Below are 27,287 nucleotides of genomic sequence, written 5' to 3' on the forward strand. Positions count from 1 at the left end.
TGTCATTTTTTTGTCACATTTTTGTCACATTTTTGTCACATTTTTGTCATTTTTTTGTCTTTTTTTTGTCTTTTTTTTGTCTTTTTTTGTCTTTTTTTTGTCTTTTTTTTGTGTCAAATTTGTGTCAATTTTCAACCATTTTTTGTCACATTTTTGTCATTTTTTTGACATTTTTCATCAATGTTTTCTCGCTTTTTTGTCACATTTCCATCATCGTTTTCTGTCGCTATTTCCACACCTTTTTTCCAGAAGCTTTTGGATTGGGGTAAAGCCAAACTGGAGACAATGCGCTCAGTTCAGGCGGGAGTTAAGAGGTTCAGAGGTTCAGGCAAACATGAACTCTCCGGCCACGTTCCTCTGGTTCTGACACTGGGGTGGAATATTTAACCCCAGAAGGATCCGAGACTCTGCAGAACGTTTCTCTCGACTATCAGAAACCGAGATCTGGCTTTTTCCATCATTTTGTTGTTGGGTATTCAACTCATTTTTACTCTTTTTCCTACATTTTTCGTCACTTTTTTGTCATTTTTTGTCATTTTTTTTGTCATTTTTGGTCATTTTTTTGTCACATTTTTGTCATTTTTTTGTCATTTTTTTGTCATTTTTTTGTCATTTTTTTGTCATTTTTTGTCATTTTTTTGTCACATTTTTTGTCATTTTTTGTCACATTTTTGTCATTTTTTGTCATTTTTTGGTCACATTTTTGTCACATTTTTTGTCACATTTTTTGTCACATTTTTTGTCATTTTTTTGTCATTTCTTGTCACATTTTTTGTCATTTTTTGTCATTTTTTTGTCACATTTTTGTCACATTTTTGTCATTTTTTTTGTCATTTTTTGTCTTTTTTTTGTCTTTTTTTTGTCTTTTTTTTTTGTCAAATTTGTGTCAATTTTCGACCATTTTTTGTCACATTTTTGTCATTTTTTTGACATTTTTCATCAATGTTTTCTCACTTTTTTGTCACATTTCCATCATCGTTTTCTGTCGCTATTTCCACACCTTTTTTCCAGAAGCTTTTGGATTGGGGTAAAGCCAAACTGGAGACAATGCGCTCAGTTCAGGCGGGAGTTAAGAGGTTCAGAGGTTCAGGCAAACATGAACTCTCCGGCCACGTTCCTCTGGTTCTGACACTGGGGTGGAATATTTAACCCCAGAAGGATCCGAGACTCTGCAGAACGTTTCTCTCGACTATCAGAAACCGAGATCTGGCTTTTTCCATCATTTTGTTGTTGGGTATTCAACTCATTTTTACTCTTTTTCCTACATTTTTCGTCACTTTTTTGTCATTTTTTGTCATTTTTTTGTCATTTTTGGTCATTTTTTTGTCACATTTTTGTCATTTTTTTGTCATTTTTTTGTCATTTTTTTGTCATTTTTTTGTCATTTTTTGTCATTTTTTTGTCACATTTTTTGTCATTTTTTGTCACATTTTTGTCATTTTTTGTCATTTTTTGGTCACATTTTTGTCACATTTTTTGTCACATTTTTTGTCACATTTTTTGTCATTTTTTTTGTCATTTCTTGTCACATTTTTTGTCATTTTTTGTCATTTTTTTGTCACATTTTTGTCACATTTTTGTCATTTTTTTTGTCATTTTTTGTCTTTTTTTTGTCTTTTTTTTGTCTTTTTTTTTTGTCAAATTTGTGTCAATTTTCGACCATTTTTTGTCACATTTTTGTCATTTTTTTGACATTTTTCATCAATGTTTTCTCACTTTTTTGTCACATTTCCATCATCGTTTTCTGTCGCTATTTCCACACCTTTTTTCCAGAAGCTTTTGGATTGGGGTAAAGCCAAACTGGAGACAATGCGCTCAGTTCAGGCGGGAGTTAAGAGGTTCAGAGGTTCAGGCAAACATGAACTCTCCGGCCACGTTCCTCTGGTTCTGACACTGGGGTGGAATATTTAACCCCAGAAGGATCCGAGACTCTGCAGAACGTTTCTCTCGACTATCAGAAACCGAGATCTGGCTTTTTCCATCATTTTGTTGTTGGGTATTCAACTCATTTTTACTCTTTTTCCTACATTTTTCGTCACTTTTTTGTCATTTTTTGTCATTTTTTTGTCATTTTTGGTCATTTTTTTGTCACATTTTTGTCATTTTTTTGTCATTTTTTTGTCATTTTTTTGTCATTTTTTTGTCATTTTTTGTCATTTTTTTGTCACATTTTTTGTCATTTTTTGTCACATTTTTGTCATTTTTTGTCATTTTTTGGTCACATTTTTGTCACATTTTTTGTCACATTTTTTGTCACATTTTTTGTCATTTTTTTTGTCATTTTTTGTCACATTTTTTGTCATTTTTTGTCATTTTTTTGTCACATTTTTGTCACATTTTTGTCATTTTTTTTGTCATTTTTTGTCTTTTTTTTGTCTTTTTTTTGTCTTTTTTTTTTGTCAAATTTGTGTCAATTTTCGACCATTTTTTGTCACATTTTTGTCATTTTTTTGACATTTTTCATCAATGTTTTCTCACTTTTTTGTCACATTTCCATCATCGTTTTCTGTCGCTATTTCCACACCTTTTTTCCAGAAGCTTTTGGATTAGGGTAAAGCCAAACTGGAGAGAATGCGCTCGGTTCAGGCGGGAGTTAAGGGGTTCAGAGGTTCAGGCAAACATGAACTCTCCGGCCACGTTCCTCTGGTTCTGACACTGGGGTGGAATATTTAACCCCAGAAGGATCCGAGACTCTGCAGAACGTTTCTCTCGACTATCAGAAACCGAGATCTGGCTTTTTCCATCATTTTGTTGTTGGGTATTCAACTCATTTTTACTCTTTTTCCTACATTTTTCGTCACTTTTTTGTCATTTTTTGTCATTTTTTTGTCATTTTTGGTCATTTTTTTGTCACATTTTTGTCATTTTTTTGTCATTTTTTTGTCATTTTTTTGTCATTTTTTTGTCATTTTTTGTCATTTTTTTGTCACATTTTTTGTCATTTTTTGTCACATTTTTGTCATTTTTTGTCATTTTTTGGTCACATTTTTGTCACATTTTTTGTCACATTTTTTGTCACATTTTTTGTCATTTTTTTTGTCATTTTTTGTCACATTTTTTGTCATTTTTTGTCATTTTTTTGTCACATTTTTGTCACATTTTTGTCATTTTTTTTGTCATTTTTTGTCTTTTTTTTGTCTTTTTTTTGTCTTTTTTTTTTGTCAAATTTGTGTCAATTTTCGACCATTTTTTGTCACATTTTTGTCATTTTTTTGACATTTTTCATCAATGTTTTCTCACTTTTTTGTCACATTTCCATCATCGTTTTCTGTCGCTATTTCCACACCTTTTTTCCAGAAGCTTTTGGATTAGGGTAAAGCCAAACTGGAGACAATGTGCTCGGTTAAGGGGTTCAGAGGTTCAGGCAAACATGAACTATCCGGCCACGTTCCTCTGGTTCTGACACTGGGGTGGAATCCCAGAAGGATCCCAGACTCTGCAGAACGTTTCTCCCGTCTATCGGAGACCGAGATCTGGCTTTATGCAGATGATCCTCGTCCCAAATCTGAAAAGCAGATCTTCAGAAAGTGTGGGAGAAGCGGCTCTCGCTCCTTCTTTAAACGCAGATCTGTAATTAAAGTGGATCCACACTTATCTTCTCCGCAGTTTATTTCCTCAGACTCGGCATGAAAAGCAGCCGTTTCTGGAGCGTTTTCAAAGGTCTTATCGCCGCTCCAGATTACATCGCGTTAAGGCCGGGCAGCGTCGCGGTTTCACACGGCGCTGATAAGATCGAGGCTCTGACGGGGCGTTATCGGCTCGAGCCGCGGGATGTTCTCACAAAGCGGCGATCGGAGAAGCTAAAAAACGTCTTTAAACGTCTCTGTCTGAGCAAAGAAGATTCTCTTAACCCCTGAAGGTGGGAGACCTGAACCGAGAGCTTTTTCTACAGCTTTACCCCCAGTCCAAGAGCTTCTGGAAACAAGGTGTGAGAAGAGCAACAAAACTGAGATGGAAACAAGGATGGAAAAGTGGCAAAAATGTCACAAGAAATTGATAAAAAAATGACAAAAAATTGATAAAAAATGACAAAAAATGATTTAAAAAAATGACAAAAAATGACAAAAAAAATGACAAAAAAATGACAAAAAAATGACAAAAAATTGACAAAAAATGACCAAAAATTGACCAAAAAATTGATATATAAATTGACAAAAAATGACAAAAAAATTACAAAAAAATGATAAAAAAATGACACAAAAATGACAAAAAAAAATGATAAAAAATGATTTAAAAATGATCACAAATTGACAACAACAAAAAAGATAAAAAAAATAACAAAAAAATTGACAAAAAATGACAAAAAATTGACAAAAAATGACGAAAAATTGACCAAAAAATTGATAAAAAAATTGACGAAAAAATGACAAAAAATGACAAAAAAATGACAAAAAAAATGATAAAAAAATGATCAAAAATTGACAACAAAAAAAAGATAAAAAATAACAAAAAAATTGACAAAAAATGATGAAAAATTAACAAAAAAATTGATCAAAAATTGACGATAAAATGACAAAAAAATTATAAAAAATGATTTAAAAAAATGATAAAAAATGACAAAAAAATGACAAAAATACCCAACAAAAAAAGAATTCTTAAAGAGACAGAGGCCGATTTCAAGACATTCACTACAGCCATTTTGAGAGAGACATTTTATACAAGGCAGTTATTCTAATTTACTGCATTTACAGACCAACAGAAGGTTTGTCATCATTGTAGTGTGATATAGACTGGTGCTGTGGGACTGACAAAAGCACAACACCCCCTCTTTAAATATAAAGTTCACTTGTTTTGTCCATATTTGAACATTTACCTGTTGTACCTGTTATTCAGACTCACAGTATTTTCTTGTCAAACAAACCGATAAACCCCTACGTTTTAATGTTGCCAAAGGTTATTTTGAAATCAACTTTTTAGGCAAACAATATTGGAGGTGACTGACCCCGCCCACTGACCCCGCCCACTGACCCCGCCCACTGCTGTAAAGCTCAGTCACATTCAAACATCAGTATACCAGCCGAGACCTGAAAGTACTTTTTGTATATTTATATTTTCTGTTAATTTTTGGTCACTTTTTCCTTGTTTTCGTCTCAGTTCTGTCGCTATTTTCACACCTTTTTCCCAGAAGCTTTTGGATTGGGGTAAAGCTGGAGAAAAAGTGCTCGGTTCAGGTGGGGGTTAAGGGGTTGAAAAAAGGTCACCATCGGCTCAAGCACGGCCATCTTGGTTTTTCTCCCAGGGTAAACAAAAAACCTTTCAAAAGCGACCGCAAGAGGGCGCTGTTGCGTAGCAAATGAACTTCACTGCTCGAACTTGCAAAGGGCAGAATATTTCTTTTTTTTTTTACGCCCTTTAAGGAACAGGTCACCGAGATCTGTCCTGACCTGAGATCAGACGAGTTGACCCGTACCTGTCTGGTCTTTGTGTCCGTGGAAGAGCTCGGTCTCTTCTAACCTCACCCCGTTTGGAGCCAGAGGAATATACAGGGAGATAGGGCTGTGCAATTAATCGAAATTCAATTACGATTTCGATTACAACAGTAAACTATTACAAAATTACCATAATCTCAAGAAGTTTTTTTTTTCTTTTTTAATTTTTTTTTCCATTTTTTTTTCTTTTTTTGCAAAGCAGACTTGCATTATTTCACGGCGCTGGGATTATTTTCCCTTCGCTTTTCACGTGCCACGGCTCGTGCTTTTGTCAGTTTACTTGCGCAGGTGTGAGGGCTGACCAGCAGGGGGCAGGTGTGAGGGCAGCAGGGGCAGGTGTGAGGGCTGACCAGCAGGGGGCAGGTGTGAGGGCAGCAGGGGCAGGTGTGAGGGCTGACCAGCAGGGGGCAGGTGTGAGGGCCGGCCAGCAGGGGGAGGTGTGAGGCCAGCAGGGGGCAGGTGTGAGGGCTGACCAGCAGGGGGCAGGTGTGAGGCCAGCAGGGGGAGGTGTGAGGCCAGCAGGGGGAGGTGTGAGGGCTGACCAGCAGGGGGCAGGTGTGAGGCCAGCAGGGGGAGGTGTGAGGCCAGCAGGGGGCAGGTGTGAGGGCCGGTCAGCAGGGGGCAGGTGTGAGGGCCGGTCAGCAGGGGGCAGGTGTGAGGGCTGACCAGCAGGGGGCAGGTGTGAGGCCAGCAGGGGGAGGTGTGAGGTCAGCAGGGGGCAGGTGTGAGGGCCGGTCAGCAGGGGGCAGGTGTGAGGGCAGCAGGGGGAGGTGTGAGGGCTGACCAGCAGGGGGCAGGTGTGAGGCCAGCAGGGGGAGGTGTGAGGTCAGCAGGGGGCAGGTGTGAGGGCCGGTCAGCAGGGGGCAGGTGTGAGGGCTGACCAGCAGGGGGCAGGTGTGAGGCCAGCAGGGGGCAGGTGTGAGGGCCGGCCAGCAGGGGGAGGTGTGAGGCCAGCAGGGGGCAGGTGTGAGGGCTGACCAGCAGGGGGCAGGTGTGAGGCCAGCAGGGGGCAGGTGTGAGGGCCGGTCAGCAGGGGGCAGGTGTGAAGGCCGGCCAGCAGGGGGAGGTGTGAGGCCAGCAGGGGGCAGGTGTGAGGGCTGACCAGCAGGGGCAGGTGTGAGGGCTGACCAGCAGGGGGCAGGTGTGAGGGCTGACCAGCAGGGGGCAGGTGTGAGGCCAGCAGGGGGCAGGTGTGAGGCCAGCAGGGGGCAGGTGTGAGGGCTGACCAGCAGGGGCAGGTGTGAGGCCAGCAGGGGCAGGTGTGAGGGCTGGCCAGCAGGGGGCAGGTGTGAAACAGGGACCTCTCTTTAATCAAGGCGTACTTGAAAACATTTGCACTTTCATGACTGTCCAGAAAACAAAGTGTAGTGTTTTGATTAATAAATAAATAAAAGAAAGAAAGACTTTTTGTGAAAGGTAACAAACAATCGTTTGAATAATCGTGATTTCAATTATGACAAAAATAATCGTGATTATTATTTTTTCAATAATCGAGCAGCCCTACTGGGAGAGGCCAAATGCTAACAACAGCTTTGGTCTTTGTGCTGAGCGCACACACAAAGACCAGACAGGTACACATCAACTCGTCTAAGCTCAGGTAAGCACATAAACGGTGGCCTGTCCCTTTAAATGTGTCTAACCTGCATCTCGCACACATATTATTCACATTGGTCTGGTAAAGAATGTGCAGAGTTTTACATTATATATTGCTGGGTTGCAGGTTCTAGAATGTGATGATGTCACCGGACCCAGTGGGGGGCAAGAGCAAGTTTTTCCTATTAACAGCGTTACACTTTCACAAGTCGTAGCTCAAAAGAAAATGTATGAATTAGAAAAATTATTCTTAATATCAATCTCTGGGTCCATGATCTCTCTGTACAAGACCAAACATTTCCTCAAAAACAAACTAATTTTTCCTCCATACAATAGCATTGGCCTTTAGAATGCTGTGATGTCACCTGCAACCCAGCAATTGCACATGTTTTAATGTTTAGTATTCTATGAACCCTCTATGAACCCTATAAACACCACTTTGGGTGCCCAAAGTGGGGCCCGCGAGCCAAATTTGGCACGCCGAAACAATTCTGTTGGCCCGCCAACGAGAGTGACCTACTTTTGCGCTGCGTGTGGTTAATACTAACTCTCTTCCATTCATTCTCAAAGGTAAATATGGATGCAGTTCACTTTTTGACCACGAGCGTCATATTGGGGGCGCTGTTTCACTCCTTTCACAGAGTTAAGGAAACACTGTTGTGGTGTTTATCAATTACAGAGCTTTGTAGCTTCAACTTTCACAGTTTTTCAATTTTTTATTGCAAAAGTTGTTGACATCAACAACAGTATATGTTAAACTGACTTATAAAAGAATTGATGCTGAACCTACACTTTCAAAATAATCTAATGTGGCATTTTCTTTCAGTTAACAAATAAGGTAAAGTTACTGCAGGTGCTGTAGATACAGGTGTGTGTGTTTTTTTGCACTAAATTGTTACAATGGTTGATTTTTTTTCTACTAAAACTAGGCTTTTGCCATAGTTACCATTTGTTTTAATATAGCGTGTTATTTACATGGATAGAAACAAATGCAAATGTAGGCTATCGAAAAAATAAAATAAAGTAACTTTATAATTTGCAGTTACATGTGTTTTTCATGCTTGACATTGAGATGTTTGGCCCGCGACTCAGAGGCACTTTTTCATTTTGGCCCTCGGAGACAAAAAGTTTGGGCACCCCTGCACTAGACCAACCCACCCGGGACATGTGACCAGTGTGGTAAGCTTATATCTGCACAGAGGCAGCATCTCCAGCTCTAACTGAGGAAGGCCTGGAGCCGAAACGCGACTTTATCTCTGAAGACTTTTTATTATCTCTGCTTTTGGAACGTTTCAACACAAATACACAGTAACAGTCCACACTTCCATTTCAAAGTATTTCACTCAGTGCCCAATGAAGCGTCAACAAATCAATAAAAACGTGATGAAAACGCTGCAAGGCCAGGAAAAAGATCCGTTTACATCAGTCTTGCGGGTCTTAGCTTTCAAATGAGGCCTGTAAGGAGCGTTTAGATTTGGATAAAGCGGTGAAGAGGCTCGTCCGTAAACACAGGCCTCAGATTAGGCTCATGTGTCACATCCGCCCTGAACTGGGGCAGGATTAAAAAAAGACTGAGAGAAATGTAAATAATGCATCAGAGGGTTTGAGATGAAGCGTGTTCGCCTCCGGGCTCAACACGCGTGACCTGGAAACACGAGGCGGCACACGCATGAGCTCCACATGTGGAATGATCTTCTCCAGGTGAAACGCAACAAAAACACGAGAAAAACTGCAAAAAAATGTGACAAAAACGCAGGAAAAAAGTCACGCCCCAAGGCAAGGAAAAAGATCTGTTTATATGTTTTGCAGGTCTTAGCTTTCAAATGAGGCACTGACCTGTAGGCTGTAAGAAGCTTTTAGATTTGGATAAAGCCAAACTCGGTGAAACTCTTAACTCCCGCCTGAACCGAGAGCATCTTTTTCCTCATGGCATCAGATTCTTTTTTCCATCATTTTTTTGTTTCAACTCATTTTTGTAATTTTTTTGTCAATTTTTTTGTCTTTTTTTAATCAATTTTTTGTCAATTTTTGTCATTTTTGGTCATTTTTTTAAATCAATTTTTTGTCATTTTTTAATCCAATTTTTATCACGATTTTTATCACGATTTTGTCATTTTTTTAAATCAGTTTTTTGTAATTTTTCTTATCAAATTTTTATCAAATTTTTGTCATTTTTTGTCATTTGTTTGTCATTTTTTTAAATCATTTTTTTTCATTTTTTTGTCATTTTTTTATCAAATTTTTGTAAATTTTTTGTCATTTTTTTAAATCAATTTTTTGTCATTTTTAAATCAAATTTTTATCACGATTTTGTCATTTTTTGTCACATTTTTGTCAAATTTTTATCAAATTTTTGTCAAATTTTTGTCATTTTTTTGTCTTTTTTTAATCAATTTTTTGTCATTTTTTAAATCAATTTTTTGTCATTTTTTAATCAAATTTTTATCACGATTTTGTCATTTTTTGTCACATTTTTGTCAATTTTTTATCTATTTTTTGTCATTTTTTGTCGCATTTTTTTAAATCAATTTTTTGTGTCATTTTTTTATCCGTTTTTTGTCAAATTCTTTGCATTTTGTCATTTTTTTAAAATCAATTTTTTGTCATTTTTTGTCATTTTTTTAAATCAATTTTTTGTCATTTTTTAATCAAATTTTTATCACAATTTTGTCACATTTTTGTCAAATTTTTATCATTTTTTTGTCATTTTTTAAAAATAAATTTTTGGATCAAATTTTTATCACGATTTTGTCACATTTTTGTTTCTTCTCCTCCTTCTTCTCCTCCTTCTTCTCCTCCTTCTTCTTCTCCTCCTCCTTCTCCTCCTCCTTCTCCTTCTCCTTCTCCTCCTCCTTCTCCTTCTCCTTCTCCTTCTCCTTCTTCTTCTTCTTCTTCTTCTTCTTCTTCTTCTTCTTCTTCTTCTTCTTCTTCTTCTTCTTCTTCTTCTTCTTCTTCTTCTTCTTCTTCTTCTTCTTCTCCTCCTTCTTCTTTCCAGCAGGCATTGAAGAAACACAACAGCTCCTACCCCTCGCCTTTAGCCGAGCACATTTTCTCCAGTCCGGCTTTACCCAAATCTAAAAGCTCATTGAAAAGCTAAGGCTGACCTGCGATTTTGTCACTTTTCCGTGGCTCTACTGTAGAAACACCAGACACATGTTGGAGTCACTTCCTGGATCTCGAAGTCGCGGCGTCTCGTGAAAACTCTCCCCAGACCAACAATAGAGCGCGACCCCCGCCGTGAGCCACTTCCTGTCCGGCTCCTGTCCACTTCCTGTTTGGAGCCGCGGGAGGAAGTGCATTGTGGGAGTTGGTTTATGAGCTTCTGTTCAGACAATGGAGTCTTCGGCAAAAACAACTGGACCAGGAAGCACCAACATCTGCATCAGTCCACAGAAACTACACGTGGAATAATTCACCTGCAGCTTCTCCAATGTTCTGTCACAGTTATGATCAAAGTCACAGTCGTTTTAACCTCTTAACCCCCGCCTGAACCGAGAGGATCTTCTTCCTCACGTCAGCAGATTGTTTTTCATCATTTTTTTGTTGGGTATTCAACTAATATTTTTGTAATTTTTTCGTCAATTTTTTGTCATTTTTTTAGTCAATTTTTTGTCATTTTTTTGTGACATTTTTGTGACATCTTTGACACTTTTTGAGTCACTTTTTCATCAATTTTTTGTCATTTTTTTGTCATTTTTTTTCACATTTTTGTAATTTTTTTTTGACATTTTTTTATCATTTTTTTGTTGTTTTTTTGTTGTTTTTTTGTTGTTTTTTGTTGTTTTTTTGTCGTTTTTTGTCATTTTTTTGTTATTTTTTTGTAATTTTTTGTCGTTTTTTTTCTCACATTTTTGTAATTTTTTATCACATTTTTTTGTCACATTTTTGTCATTTTTTTGTCGTTTTTTGTCATTTTTTTGTCATTTTTTTGTCATTTTTTTGTTATTTTTTTGTTATTTTTTTGTTATTTTTTTGTTATTTTTTTGTCGTTTTTTTGTCATTTTTTAGTCAATTTTTTGTCGTTTTTTGTCGTTTTTTTGTCATTTTTTTGTCGTTTTTTGTCATTTTTTTGTCGTTTTTTGTCATTTTTTTGTTATTTTTTTGTTATTTTTTTGTCGTTTTTTTGTCATTTTTTAGTCAATTTTTTGTCGTTTTTTGTCGTTTTTTTGTCATTTTTTTGTCGTTTTTTGTCATTTTTTTGTCATTTTTTTGTCATTTTTTGTCATTTTTTTATCATTTTTTTGTAATTTTTTTGTTATTTTCTGTCGTTTTTTTTCTCACATTTTTGTAATTTTTTATCACATTTTTTTATCACATTTTTGTCATTTTTTGGTCATTTTTTTGTCGTTTGTTTTCACATTTTTGTCATTTTTTGGTCATTTTTTTTGTCGTTTTTTGTTATTTTTTTGTCGTTTTTTTGTCATTTTTTGTCGTTTTTTGTCATTTTTTTGTCGTTTTTTTTCTCACATTTTTGTAATTTTTTATCACATTTTTTTGTCACATTTTTGTCATTTTTTGGTCATTTTTTTTCCACATTTTTCGTCACTTTTTTTTTTCGTCTCAGTTTTGTTGCTATTTTCTCACCTTTTTTCCAGAAGCTTTTGGACTGGGGTAAAGCCAAACTGGAGAAAATGTGCTCGGTTCAAGGCGGCGGTTAACCTCTGTGTGTGTGTGTATGTATTAGGGCTGAACGATTTTTTGTCATTTTTTTGTGATTTTTTGTAAATTTTTCGTCCATTTTTCGTCAATTTCTTGTCAATGTTTTCTCACTTTTTTGTCACATTTCCATCATTGTTTTCGTCTCAGTTTTGTTGCTATTCTCACAGCTTTTTCCCCAGAAGCTTTTGGATTGGGGTAAAGCCTCGTCTTCTCTCGGGTCAGTCTCATGATCGATCACAAACACAAACGCTCCGTCTAAACTCGCCTTTTACACAAGATAACAACAAATAATCCGGTCCACGGTAAAAACGAAACAGAAACCTGCAGTGACATTGATGTCAAAGCTCCGCTAACAGCAACGAAACACTTCCTGTTGTCCCGACAACATAAAAGCCCTCAATGTTCCAGCCGCTGGGAGAGGGTTTGAAATGTTCATTAATAAATGAACCTAATATTTTAGGTGCAAATGGAAACAAATCTCCTTTTTCTTCATTTTCCTGGTCGTCCGTTTTGCTCAAATAGAAATAAAGGCCTGTCTCTAACTGTGGCCTGGTTCCAATAAAGGCCTGGTCCTGAGGGGGACGAGGGTGCTTCGTCCCACGTTAACTCCTCCCCCTCACCTGGTGTGGGGGAGGAGCTTGTTGGGGGCGTGTCTCTCACCTGGTGTGGGGGAGGAGCTTGTTGGGGGCGTGTCTCACCTGGTGTGGGGGAGGAGCTTGTTGGGGGCGTGTCTCTCACCTGGTGTGGGGGAGGAGCTTGTTGGGGGCGTGTCTCTCACCTGGTGTGGGGGAGGAGCTTGTTGGGGGCGTGTCTGTCACCTGGTGTGGGGGAGGAGCTTGTTGGGGGCGTGTCTCTCACCTGGTGTGGGGGAGGAGCTTGTTGGGGGCGTGTCTCTCACCTGGTGTGGAGGAGGAGCTTGTTGGGGGCGTGTCTCTCACCTGGTGTGGGGGAGGAGCTTGTTGGGGGCGTGTCTCACCTGGATCCACTCTCGGACGGTGTCGTCGGACGGAGTCCAGCCGTTCTCGTTGTAGTGAAGCCGCGACCGCTCGGGCGACCAGTTCAGATTGTACTGAGACGAGGCCGAGATCCGCTCAGCGCTGATGTCCCCGGACGCCATCCCCAACGGCTGCAGGCACGCCACGTCTGAAACATGACAGAAACACGTCTGAAACACCACAGAAACACGTCTGAAACATGACAGAAACACGTCTGAAACACCACAGAAACACGTCTGAAACATGACAGAAACACGTCTGAAACATGACAGAAACACGTCTGAAACACCACAGAAACACGTCTGAAACACCACAGAAACACGTCTGAAACACGACAGAAACACGTCTGAAACACCACAGAAACACGTCTGAAACACCACAGAAACACGTCTGAAACATGACAGAAACACGTCTGAAACACCACAGAAACACGTCTGAAACACCACAGAAACACGTCTGAAACATGACAGAAACACGTCTGAAACATGACAGAAACACGTCTGAAACACGTCTGAAACATGACAGAAACACGTCTGAAACAGAAACACGTCTGAAACAGAAACACGTCACGTCTGAAACACGTCTGAAACATGACAGAAACACGACAGATAAGTCAGGATTAAACACCTCTGAGCTGCATTAGACGGTTCTAACGCCCGACACAGTGTTGTTCCTCCTGCATTATAACGTCTAACGCGGCTCCTCCTTGTTTAATCCGCTTATACCAGGGTCCCACAAACGCAACATTTATAATAAATGTGTTTTTCATTGACTAAACTCACTAAATCTGCCAGACTACGGGACTATTTTGTGTGGGTTATTAGCCGGTCACTGAAGGCTGGTCTCAGAGCGAGTCATTCTCCGCAGCTATTACGAGGATCTCAGTCAGGCTCAACGACACAACATCAGCACAGAATCACAACACAACAGGACTAACCCGGAAACACTTTTCCCTGGAAGGAAACACCGATATGCGGCACTCGTGGGCAGGAGTTATTTACCTTTTACAAGGTTTAACCTGAAGCTAAAGCTAGCTAGCTCAACCAGCTCAACTGTTTATGGAAACAGCTGCGGTGGAGTCGCTCACACCTGGGCCCCCCCAACTCAAACTTTTATGTTTGACTTTACTAATCCAGACAAATATGCTTCAATGCAGGATCATTTTATGTACGCCTGAAAATGATGAATAGCCTTAACCGTTTCCAATAGAAATGTAAAGCTCATATGTTATTAACAGTAGCTAACCTAGCTGCTCACTCTCCTCTACAAACATTTAGCAAACACTAAATCCATCTCATAGACACAGACGCATCTCGTCATAGAAGGGGGCGTGGCTTCGCCGAGGGGGAAAATAGAATCTTTAGAGAAACACAATTTTACCTCTTTTTAGCCATTTTCTGGCAGAATATGAACTTATTTATCACATAAATAAAGTCAGGTGTAAATCGGGCCCATATGGATATTTTCTCACAGCAGAAGTGAAAAAACGGCAGTTGTAGCAAGCGCTAGCTAACCGTTAGCATTAGCCCGATGCTAACATGTAGCATCAAGTTAGCATTCTCCCTTATTCATGTATTTATGGGCCGTTAAACCACTTTGCTCCTCCCCATGTCTTTGTATCATTATTTAGTAGAAACTATATTCATAATTCAGCGTTTGTTACAGTAGTTTTTAAATAATTAGAGAAAATTTACATTTTTCAAAATTGTTTTCCCCCTTAACTGTTTTCAAACATGACCATATATGGGCGATTCCAGAGATGCCGTCTGTATCTATACGTTCCCGTCAGTCACTAATTACGCCTTTATCTGACTCAGCTGTGTCATGCGTTGCTATGGCGACGCCACAGCGGAGCGACATCCCAGTGATGTAACGACCGGACTACGTGTGCGGTTACACCAAAATAATGCACCGGCCAATCAGAATCCAGTATTCACCCAGACCATGGAGTAAGCTTTGTTTACCTGCTTTACTTTGGATCACTTCCTGGGATCTTCCTCAGAAGCGCCCCCTGGTGGTGAAAGTGAGGAAGATCCTTGTAACGCCCTCTACACTGGACTTAACCAATCACTCCTCAATCGACTTCAGCTGGTACAAAACGCAGCAGCTTGTCTCCTCTCCAACACCTCCAGACGCTCACACATCAGCCCAGTCCTCCGCTCTCTCCACTGGCTCCCGGTGGCGTTTAGGGTGGACTTTAAGGTCCTGATGTTTGTTTTCAAGGCCATCAATGGTCTGGCCCCGGCCGACCTCGCCGAATTAGTAACGGTCTACGAACCAGCCAGAACTCTGCGCTCCTCTGAACACACCTCCCTCGTCACTCCCAAGTTCAAATACAGAAAGTTTGGAGGCCGGTCATTTGCAGTGCAAGGCCCAAAGCTGTGGAACGCACTTCCGGTCCAGCTTCGAAACATCCCAGAGCTGAGTGTTTTAAATCACAGTTGAAGACACATTTTTTCAGGAAAGCCTTCGATACAAAGCCACCAACTCGACTGCTGTTTTTATGTGTTTTTGTATTTATTTTTGTCTACTATGATTCTTGTTTTTATCCTGGAAAGCGCTCTGGGCACCTTCTGGTTGTTGTTGGGCGCTGTACCAATAAAATTTGATTGATTGATTGATTGATCCCAGGAAGTGATCCAAACTAAAAAGACTTTTCCAAACAGCAACGGCATCGGTATTGATAAAAACGCACTAATTCCCATCTCTGTTTACTTGGTCGGAACCACAGGTGCCGATTTAGGCGAAACACCAAACCAAAAACTGAAATGAGACGAGCGTCGGCCTCCTCTGCTATAGGGGCTGGAGGAGGAGAAGCTTCAGCGATGCACAGGTTAAATCTACTCAGTCATTTTCACAGACAGCCTTCTCGACCCCGGCCGGTCCCGAGCCGCTCCCGGGGCCGGTGACGCTGGGTAAATGTTGTGGAAGCCTCTGAGGAGCGGAGGGTGGAGGCTCCGCGGGGGCCGGAGGAAGGAAGGGCGGAGGAATCTGAGACGGACGGACGACTTCAGAGACAAAACAACTCCTGCGAACGGGGACTCGAGAAGCACGGTTTCTGCAGCTCATTTACTCAGAGACTTCACGGGCTTCCTTTCCACTGCTGAACGTTCACACTGCAACAAGTCAATATCAAGCATTGGCTTAAATGACTTGAGGAAATGTTTCTTGTTTTGAGCGGTTTTCACTCATTTAGACACTTTTCCTGATCAAGTTTGCTTTGCTTGTTTCAGGACATTTCAGACCAGTTCTAGGGTAAATGTCGCTTGAAATAAGAAAGTAAAATTGCCAATGAGATAAGAACAATTTTCTGTCCCCATTGGCAAAGAAAATGACCTGAAATAAGGACGAAATGTATCGAAACGAGTCAGAAACATCTCAGAACAAGTGAAATAATCTGGGACAAATGCCCAACAACTTCTTAACCAGACAAAACAACTAAAATGTGGATTATTGTGCTCAAACTGAGATGTTTATACTGATCTAGTTCATTACTTTTTAGCCCAATATCACAACAGAAGTTTCCTCACAGCTGCACCGAACATTAAGGCAATAAAACAGAGCAATAAATATGACAGTTTAAAGTTCAGGTGAATCCAGGCAAATATAACGTCCAGTAGGAGGCGGCGATGAGCGGCGTGGGCGTCCCCCGTCCTTAGACTCTCCAGCACGGCGAGGAAAAACTCAAAAACCCGGCAGGAGGAAAGAGAAACCAGAAGGAGAGATCCACTCCCATGGACGGACAGGCTGTAGAGACCCAGGGCCGAAGGATCCCTCAGCAGACGGGCCGAGACCACAGACCGTCCAGGCCTCAGATCCCAGAATGCAGGGCCTTGGAGATAGAGCGGAGCTAAACCCTTTATGGATTTAAACGTGAGGAGCAGGATTTAAAATGTGATTCTAAACTCAACAGGAAGGAGAGACTTTAGCACAGGTGTTAATGTCGTCGACTAAAATATTTAGTCTTAATTTTAGTCACAGTGATATTTTTGACGACTAAAATTGGACTAAAACTAAATTAAACGTTTTTCATGAGACTAAAACTGTGACTAAAATGTCCAGATGTTTTAGTCGACTAAAATCAGACTAAATAAAAATGAAAAGGAGAGACTAAAATCATCCAAACTTGTATTGAGCGTCTGAAAGAGCCTCAGATCATGTAAATCAGGGGTGTCAAAGTCAAATGGATGGGGGGCCAAATGAAAAATTTAGGAACAAGCCGAGGGCCGGACTGATCGAATGTTCATTGAAAAAAATGTAATGACCGCATATAGTCTAGTGATCCCCATTAAACAGACTGAAAACCTAAAAATATACTACTATTCAGATGAGTCGTGATGTCACACAGAAAAGTCCAGTTCTCAGTGTCCACCTTCCGTTTTGCCATTTTTAAGGGTAGACTATCTGAAAGTTGACTTTTGAAGTGATGCTAATGCCCGCTGATGAATAATGAAAGGAAGTGGCCTCCCGCTCGGAGCGCCACCGTTGCATTGTGGGAAATGTAGTGCGTTGGTGCGTGTAAAGTACCTGGATGCTGCTGGCGTGCAGTGACCTGCGGGCCAGTTCTAATAATAAAATTATATAATCCCAGGGGCCAGAAAAAACCCTCTCGCGGGCCGGATTTGGCCCGCGGGCCTCGACTTTGACATATGTGATGTAAATTCTCTGTTAAAGGATCAGCTCTGAGCTTTGTTCATGAGGAGCAGAAACATGAAGCAGAGGAACAACATTAAATATGATTATAATGAATATTATCAATATAAGTCGACTAAATTAGTCTAAATTTTTTAGTCAAAAGACGAAGACTAAAAGTAAAATAAAATATGTTGTCAAAATTAACCCTGCTTTAGCACAGGTGTGATGTGTTCTCTCTGTGATAAAACCTCTCTCTTCCTCTAACTCTGTCCCCAGTGTTTCCTGAGGATCTCCCCCTGTGGAGCAATAATTCAACCACAGACAGACTGAAAAACACTGAAACGAGACCACAGTGGTGCTGCGAAAAGTAATGAACTAGATCAGTATAAACATCTCAATTTGAGCACAATAATCCACATTTTAGTTGTTTTGACTAGTTAAGTTGTTGTTGTACATTTGTCCTGGATTATTTCACTTGTTCTGAGATGTTTCTGACTCGTTTCGATACATTTCGTCCTTATTTCAGGTCATTTTCTTTGCCAAAGGGGTAAGAAAACTGGTCTTATCTCATTGGTGATTTTACTTTCTTATTTCAAGCGAGATTTACCCGAGAACTGGTCTGAAATGTCCTCAAACAAGCAAAGGAAACTTGATCAGGAAAAGTGTCTAAATGAGTGAAAACCGACAAAAACAAGAGACATTTCCTCAATTCAAGTCATTTAAGCCAATGCTTGATATTTACTTTTCCCAGTGAAAGGAGTGAGCGTCTCTCGGCCAATGGCAGCCCAGCGATAAGTCCGTGTGTTTGTGAGACTCCGAGGCCGAGCGTCCTGTGGAGCCGGAGCTGCCGAGGTCACGTCCCCGACAGGAAGCGCTGAATCAGATCTGAACACTAGCTCCTCCGCACCACGGGACGGCATTCCAGCGGAGGCCAGCAGGGGTCAGCGGAGGTCACACAGAAGTAACTGACAGGGCTCCCCGAAGACTGAATGCAAACACGAGGAGCCGCACTGGAGACGTGGAGCAATCTGAAAACTCTGAGCTCAACACACTGGGCGTCGAGTCGGGGCGGCTCACTGAGGGCAAGTCACTGAGGTCATGGCGGCAGGACGGCTTTGTATTCACGCCTTTGACAAAAACGTCCCGTCTTCAATGAGAACGATGCGAAAGGAGAGTTAACCCCTTAACTCCCACCTGAACCGAGAGCATTTTCTCCAGTTTGGCTTTACCCCAGTCCCAAAGCTTCTGGGAAAAAGCTGTGGAAATAGCAACAAAACTGAGACGAAAACAAGGATGGAAATGGGACAAAAAAGTGAGAAAGCATTGATGAAAAATTGAAGAAAAAATGATGAAAAAGTGGCAAAAGTGTCACAAAAATGGACAAAAAATGGACGAAAAAATCACAAAAAATGACAAAAAATTGATAAAAAATTGATAAAAATGTGACAAAAATGAGTTGAATACCCAACAAAAAAATGATGGAAAAAAAATCTGCTGACGTGAGGAAAAAGATCCTCTGGGTTCAGGCGGGAGTTCAGAGGTTAAAGGACTGTGGCCAGTGTGAACCCTAATATAACACATGATACATTACGGGGTGTTTCCAATGGGGGACCTGACAAGTAAAACGTGTCTTACTTTAAGAAAAAAGTTCTTTTTTCCCCCTAAAAAGTAAGACACGACCACGACCACGGCCTGTGTTTACATCAGGAACAGCATCTGATGCCTCCAAACTGTGTTGGCTTTAACGCTTTTTGCTAAAGCTCTGCTTCCGTCAAGGCGCAGGTGAAGGAGCACTTTACTGTCACTTTACTGTCACTTTACTGTCACTTTACTGTCACTTTACTGTTATTTTACTGTCACTTTACTGTCACTTTACTGTCACTTTACTGTCACTTTACTGTCACTTTACTGTTATTTTACTGTTATTTTACTGTTATTTTACACCAAACAACCATCCGACATGTTCCTCGACTGCAAAAAGTGGATTCTAAGCAAGTAAAAAATGTCTTACTTTAAGAAATAAGTTCTTATTTTTTCCCTAAAAAGTAATAATGTTTTGCCGAGAAAAGTTTTCTTAAGGCGAGACACTGCAGGTGAATAGGGAAAAAATGTATATTAACAGATATCAATTTGAAACTGTTGCTGTCGATCACTGGCATAAATGTGAGAAATAAATACATGGCAAGTTTTCTGTGATTTTATCTTTTCATATCAGAACAAGGTGTTTTATGCCTAAAAATGCCCCAAATTTCCCATCTTTTCGGCAACGAAATCTGAATAATGGACAGAGCTACATTCAAATTTATGGTTTCATTTTATTGATGAATGAGTTGCCAAGACTTTCTCAGAGCGGATTCAGGATTTCTTGTTTAGTTTTAAAATAAGCTGTTTTTTAGTGGAAAATTTGGTTAAAAAAAATATTTTCGCCTTATTTTTTGACATTCAAAAGTCAATAAATGAATTAAGGGATTAGAAAATAAAAAATCCCTCTGAAAAAACCTTCCAAATCTTGTTCAGTCCGAGGCTGGAAAATGTGAAGTCTTTAGGTCCGACTGACGTGGACATAGTGTCGCCACAATGACAGAAACATGTGTTTGGAGAAAAAGACCCTTGAAATTGCATTCTCCCATATAAGTCTATGGGGGAACATTGAATCAGCGCAATATTTAAACATGTTATTGTGAAGATTAGGCATATTTTCTGTTTCCGGGTGAAAGATTATATGTTCAGAGACCAATTTGGCCCAAAACCTGAAAACTGAAAAAATTGAGTTTTGCCTGTAGTGTCTCCCCTTAAGAAAAAAAGAACATTTTTCTTAAATCAAGCAACATTTCAGTAAAACACCCACAATTTTTCACTAAATAAGAATGTTTTCCTTAAATTATTCCATTTTCTGAGGACATTTTGCTTAAATCTAGCTATTTATTAACTTAAATTTAGTGTTTCTTTCTTGTTTTATGATGAGAAAAATATTCTAGAAATAAGAATTGCTGACCCCAGTGGCAGAAGTTTTTCCTTAAAACAAGACAAACTATTTTAAGATTTTTTTCCTTGTTTTTAGTCGGGTGCTTTTTGCAGAGTAGAGTCGATATGTGACAAGTACTTAGACCGAGGCACGAGCGTGTTCAGTGGGGGATTTCTGCCGTTTTGAAAGTCTCTCTTCGCCTTCGTGACCAGTTCAGAGCCGGACTGTCATGCAGGACGTGAGACGACCATATAGAATAGATCACAGTGACGGGACGGGGGGCTGACCTTTGTGCTCGTGGCCCGGCGGGACGCTCCTCTGGCGGACGCTGTAGTTGGCGGAGAAGCCCTCTTTGGAGATGGCGTTGTCGGTGGTGATGGTCATGGACAGGATCCCGGTGTAGGACACGACGCGTCCCGGAGACGTCTGACCACAGTAACGCCCGATGTGAGGCCCCACTGCGGAGACAGAGAGGGTCAGAGCTGAGAGACACCTGCAGGGGGCGACACAGAGGCCCCACTGCGGAGACAGAGAGGGTCAGAGCTGAGAGACACCTGCAGGGGGCGACACAGAGGCCCCACTGCGGAGACAGAGAGGGTCAGAGCTGAGAGACACCTGCAGGGGGCGACAGAGAGGCCCCACTGCGGAGACAGAGAGGGTCAGAGCTGAGAGACACCTGCAGGGGGCGACAGAGAGGCCCCACTGAGGAGACAGAGAGGGTCAGAGCTGAGAGACACCTGCAGGGGGCGACAGAGAGGCCCCACTGCGGAGACAGAGAGGGTCAGAGCTGAGAGACACCTGCAGGGGGCGACAGAGAGGCCCCACTGCGGAGACAGAGAGGGTCAGAGCTGAGGGACACCTGCAGGGGGCGACAGAGAGGCCCCACTGAGGAGACAGAGAGGGTCAGAGCTGAGGGACACCTGCAGGGGGCGACAGAGAGGCCCCACTGCGGAGACAGAGAGGGTCAGAGCTGAGGGACACCTGCAGGGGGCGACAGAGAGGCCCCACTGCGGAGACAGAGAGGGTCAGAGCTGAGGGACACCTGCAGGGGGCGACAGAGAGGCCCCACTGCGGAGACAGAGAGGGTCAGAGCTGAGAGACACCGGCAGGAGGCGACAGAGAGGCCCCACTGCGGAGACAGAGAGGGTCAGAGCTGAGAGACACCTGCAGGGGGAGACAGAGAGGCCCCACTGCAGAGACAGAGAGGGTCAGAGCTGAGGGACACCTGCAGGGGGCGACAGAGAGGCCCCACTGAGGAGACAGAGAGGGTCAGAGCTGAGGGACACCTGCAGGAGGCGACAGAGAGGCCCCACTGAGGAGACAGAGAGGGTCAGAGCTGAGGGACACCTGCAGGGGGCGACAGAGAGGCCCCACTGCGGAGACAGAGAGGGTCAGAGCTGAGGGACACCTGCAGGGGACGACAGAGAGGCCCCACTGAGGAGACAGAGAGGGTCAGAGCTGAGAGACACCTGCAGGGGGCGACAGAGAGGCCCCACTGAGGAGACAGAGAGGGTCAGAGCTGAGACACCTGCAGGGGGCGACAGAGAGGCCCCACTGAGGAGACAGAGAGGGTCAGAGCTGAGACACCTGCAGGGGGCGACAGAGAGGCCCCACTGCGGAGACAGAGAGGGTCAGTGCTGAGAGACACCTGCAGGGGGCGACAGAGAGGCCCCACTGCGGAGACAGAGAGGGTCAGAGCTGAGAGACACCTGCAGGGGGCGACAGAGAGGCCCCACTGCGCAGAGTGAGAGAAGGGGAAGCTGCAGACCCGGAGCCAAGACAGAAATACCGTGAAGCGAATCCACCGTGATAGTGCGCCCTCTGCTGGTAAAGACGGATACACGACGGTATTAGGTCTTGGGAAGATTGATTTGATCAACTCAACGAACGTGAGACTTTATCCGAGTTATTTCATTTTTTGATTTCTTATGAACCCATTCTGAAATCGTAGATGCTTCTGTCGTTTGATAAAGATAAGATGACACATTAATGTTGTTTTAAAGCTAACATGACACATTAATGTTGTTTTAAAGCTAACATGACACATTAATGTTGTTTTAAAGCTAACATGACACATTAATGTTGTTTTAAAGCTAACATGACATATTAATGTTGTTTTAAAGCTAACATGACATATTAATGTTGTTTTAAAGCTAACATGACACATTAATGTTGTTTGATAAAGATAAAATAACACCGCGTTTATGCTAGTTGTAAATGAGTAAAAACAATAATTGATCCCAGTTTACATGCTACCCAAAAAATGCCATTGCTGTAAAGTAAATCTAGAATTCATCCATAATGATGTATTACGGGTTCCTTTTACTTTCTGCGGCAAATTATTGCATATTTTGATTTTAAAGAATCTTGGCCTGGACACTCCGGAGAGTTTTATCCTGGATAAATAAAGGACACATACAATTTAAAAAAAAAGTCATGGCACCATTATTAATGGGACATAGTTGCATGTGTCATTCCAGACTAGTTTTGACCGTAGTATTATTATTATTTTCATTATTAGCCCAGAATTACAACATTTGATTTTTACACATTAATGACATCAGTGTTGATCTTTTGTTTTAGTGAAGTTGACAGAAAGATGCTGCTGAATTTAGGAAACAGGGAAGACCCTGACTAACATTATGAACCCTATGATTTCTCTCCTTTCTTTACTGATTACAGCAATGGCCGCTACAACAATAAACATGTGATTTTGTTCCAAAATATTGTCTCTGTTTCTTATTGAACAAATGAAGGAGTAAAACACACAGTTTTAGTTTCATAAAATAACCCAAATAATAGCACATGTCGCCTAAACTAAGTCACATGTCAGCATATTCTAAATTACACAAAACAATCCCAGCGACACAACTGTAAAACATGAACTAAATACCATTGCATATCCGTCTTTACCAGCAGAGGGCGCACTGTCACGGTGGATTCGCTTTTCACGGTAGATTTGTCTCGGCTCCGGGTCTGCAGCTAAACATTATTGGAGAGAGTCAGTACAAGTACAGACGCTGAAGGTGAAGAGGGAAAACATTTAAATGTAGAGACATCACTTTGAAACTTTTGCCAAACATTACTCATACAAATATGAGAAAAAAATGCCATTTCACTCTTTCATGTAAAAATAAGGCGTTTTATAATTAACATGGACAAAGCTGACGACATTTTTGAAGATGAAATTTAGGCTCGGAACCAATAGAATGTCAGTTTTTGATGTTATGTTTGTGTAGAATAATGAAGCTTGTTTGGGCAACTCTGGCTTTGGGAAGAGCCCGGATTAACAGGGTTTTATTTTGTGATATTTGCTCAGAGGGAGTTGGTGAAAAATAAATCTGTGTTTTTGGGTTAAAAACTTGATAAATCTGTAAAAATTCTTCTGTTAAAAAACCTTCCAAATGTCGTTGATTGCGAGTCTTTTAGAGCGACTAAAGTGCAGATGTTGTTAAAGAGTGGAATGAAATCCTCATTTGAGAAAAGTCTAATGGACAAATGTTCACTTCGTTGCCCCCGCGTGTGTTTATAACCGTGTTCCCGGGAGGAGCCAGTCGTCCCGAGCAGCTCTTTGTTCCGGTTTCTCCTCAGTAACAACCCGTTTCTAAAAATACTAGTGTTCGGAGTGTGTTTGTGTCATTCGTCATGTCTGCTGTGGCCTAGTTCTGCTGCTGCTGCGGGGGGCCCATCCTTCAGCACTACCCCACTTCGCCTGCACCTCCGGCGGGCAAGTATCCATCCAGACCCCCCTCACACGCCCCGGACTGTCCCCGAGACGAGCGGCTCTTTCTGGGTTACACACATCCATCCAGACCCCCCTCACACGCCCCAGAGTGTCCCGGAGACGAGCTGCTCTTTCTGGGTTACACACATCCATCCAGACCCCCCTCACACGCCCCAGACTGTCCCCGAGATGAGCTGTTCTTTCTGGGTTAGACACATCCATCCAGACCCCCCTCACACGCCCCAGACTGTCCCCGAGATGAGCTGCTCTTTCTGGGTTAGACACATCCATCCAGACCCCCTCACTCGCCCCGAACTGTCCCCGAGACGAGCTGCTCTTTCTGGGTTACACACATCCATCCACACCCCCCTCACACGCCCCAAACTGTCCCCGAGATGAGCTGCTCTTTCTGGGTTACACACATCCATCCAGACCCCCCTCACACGCCCCAGAGTGTCCCCGAGACGAGCTGCTCTTTCTGGGTTAGACACATCCATCCAGACCCCCCTCACACGCCCCAGAGTGTCCCCGAGACGAGCTGCTCTTTCTGGGTTAGACACATCCATCCAGACCCCCTCACACGCCCCAGACTGTCCCGAAGAGGAGCTGCTTTTTCTGGGTTACACACATCCATCCAGACCCCCTCACACAACCCAGACTGTCCCCAAGACGAGCTGCTCTTTCAGGGTTGGACACATCCATCCAGACCCCCTCACACGCCCCGGAGTGTCCCCAAGACGAGCTGTTCTTTCTGGGTTAAACACATCTATCCACAACCCCCTCATATGCCCCAGACTGTCCCCGAGACGAGCTGCTCTTTCTGGGTTACACACATCCATCCAGACCCCCCTCACATGCCCCAAACTGTCCCCAAGACGAGCTGCTCTTTCTGGGTTAGACACATCCATCCAGACCCCCTCACACGCCCCAGACTGTCCCCGAGACGAGCTGCTCTTTCTGGGTTAGACACATCCATCCACACCCCCCTCACACAACCCAGACTGTCCCCGAGACGAGCTGCTCTTTCTGGGTTACACACATCCATCCAGACCCCCCTCACACGCCCCAGAGTGTCCCGGAGACGAGCTGCTCTTTCTGGGTTACACACATCCATCCAGACCCCCCTCACACGCTCCAGACTGTCCCCAAGACGAGCTGCTCTTTCTGGGTTACACACATCCATCCAGACCCCCTCACACGCTCCAGACTGTCCCCGAGACGAGCTGCTCTTTCTGGGTTAGACACATCCATCCAGACCCCCCTCACACGCCCCAAACTGTCCCCAAGACGAGCTGTTCTTTCTGGGTTACACACATCCATCCACACCCCCCTCACATGCTCCAAACTGTCCCCAAGATGAGCCTCCCTTTCTGGGTTAGACACATCCATCCACACCCCCCTCACATGCCCCAGACTGTCCCCGAGACGAGCTGCTCTTTCTGGGTTAGACACATCCATCCACACCCCCTCACACGCCCCAGACTGTCCCCAAGATGATCTGCTCTTTCTGGGTTACACACATCCATCCAGACCCCCTCACATGCCCCAGAGTGTCCCCAAGACGAGCTGCTCTTTCAGGGTTAGACACATCCATCCACACCCCCTCACACGCCCCAGAGTGTCCCCGAGACGAGCTGCTCTTTCTGGGTTACACACATCCATCCAGACCCCCTCACATGCCCCAGACTGTCCCCGAGACGAGCTGCTCTTTCTGGGTTAGACACATCCATCCACACCCCCTCACACGCCCCAGACTGTCCCCAAGACGAGCTGCTCCTTCTGGGTTACACACATCCATCCAGACCCCCTCACACGCCCCGGACTGTCCCCAAGAAGAGCTGCTCTTTCTGGGTTACACACATCCATCCAGACCCCCCTCACACGCCCCAAACTGTCCCGAAGACGAGCTGCTCTTTCTGGGTTACACACATCCATCCAGACCCCCCTCACACGCTCCAGACTGTCCCCAAGACGAGCTGCTCTTTCTGGGTTAGACACATCCATCCAGACCCCCCTCACACGCCCCAGACTGTCCCCAAGACGAGCTGCTCTTTCTGGGTTAGACACATCCATCCGGACCCCCTCACACGCCCCAGACTGTCCCCAAGACGAGCTGCTCTTTCTGGGTTACACACATCCATCCAGACCCCCCTCACACGCTCCAGACTGTCCCCAAGATGAGCTGCTCTTTCTGGGTTACACACATCCATCCAGACCCCCTCACACGCCCCGGACTGTCCCCAAGACGAGCTGCTCTTTCTGGGTTAGACACATCCATCCAGACCCCCTCACTCGCCCCAGACTGTCCCCAAGACGAGCTGCTCTTTCTGGGTTAGACACATCCATCCAGACCCCCTCACTCGCCCCAGACTGTCCCCAAGACGAGCTGCTCTTTCTGGGTTAGACACATCCATCCACACCCCCTCACACGCTCCAGACTGTCCCCGAGACGAGCTGCTCTTTCTGGGTTACACACATCCATCCACACCCCCTCACACGCCCCGGACTGTCCCCAAGACGAGCTGCTCTTTCTGGGTTAGACACATCCATCCACACCCCCTCACACGCCCCGGACTGTCCCCAAGACGAGCTGCTCTTTCTGGGTTACACACATCCATCCAGACCCCCCTCACACGCTCCAGACTGTCCCCGAGACGAGCTGCTCTTTCTGGGTTACACACATCCATCCACACCCCCTCACACGCTCCAGACTGTCCCCGAGACGAGCTGCTCTTTCTGGGTTACACACATTCATCCAGACCAAACATTCTCCTTGTTTTTGTGGCTCAAAGCTCCATAAATCCTCCTGGAACGAGACAGTGAAACATCTGGATAAAGACCTCCGGGATTTGGGGGACTCTGATGTTTCTTGCAATGTGGAGGAATCTAATAAAGCCTTTTCCTCAAGACGAATGTTCGTGGCGTCGTCCCAGTTTCAGCTCGTTTCTCTCCAGTCTCTCTCCAGTTTCTCTCCAGTCTCTCTCCAGTCTCTCTCCAGTCTCTCTCCAGTTTCTCTCCAGTCTCTCTCCAGTCTCTCTCCAGTTTCTCTCCAGTCTCTCTCCAGTCTCTCTCCAGTCTCTCTCCAGTTTCCCTCCAGTTTCTCTCCAGTCTCTCTCCAGTCTCTCTCCAGTCTCTCTCCAGTTTCTCTCCAGTCTCTCTCCAGTCTCTCTCCAGTCTCTCTCCAGTTTCCCTCCAGTTTCTCTCCAGTCTCTCTCCAGTCTCTCTCCAGTCTCTCTCCAGTCTCTCTCCAGTCTCTCTCCAGTCTCTCTCTCCAGTTTCCCTCCAGT

The 27,287-nt window shown here is 43.2% G+C and overlaps 1 protein-coding gene across 1 annotated transcript in view; it reads right to left on the reverse strand.

Moving 5' to 3' along the window:
• Positions 1 to 27,287, reverse strand: part of LOC306966301 (neuropilin-1a-like) — a 76,654-nt gene that overhangs the window by 36,274 nt on the left and 13,093 nt on the right. Inside the window, exons 3-4 of the mRNA XM_079561017.1 lie at positions 20,564 to 20,734; positions 12,658 to 12,824 (exon numbers count right to left, since the gene is read on the reverse strand). Coding sequence (XP_079417143.1) covers positions 12,658 to 12,824; positions 20,564 to 20,734 — 338 coding nt within the window. The remainder of the gene's footprint in view (positions 1 to 12,657; positions 12,825 to 20,563; positions 20,735 to 27,287) is intronic.

Source organism: Gobius niger, assembly GCF_951799975.1.
Source record: "Gobius niger genome assembly, chromosome: 8".
NCBI lineage: Eukaryota > Metazoa > Chordata > Actinopteri > Gobiiformes > Gobiidae > Gobius > Gobius niger.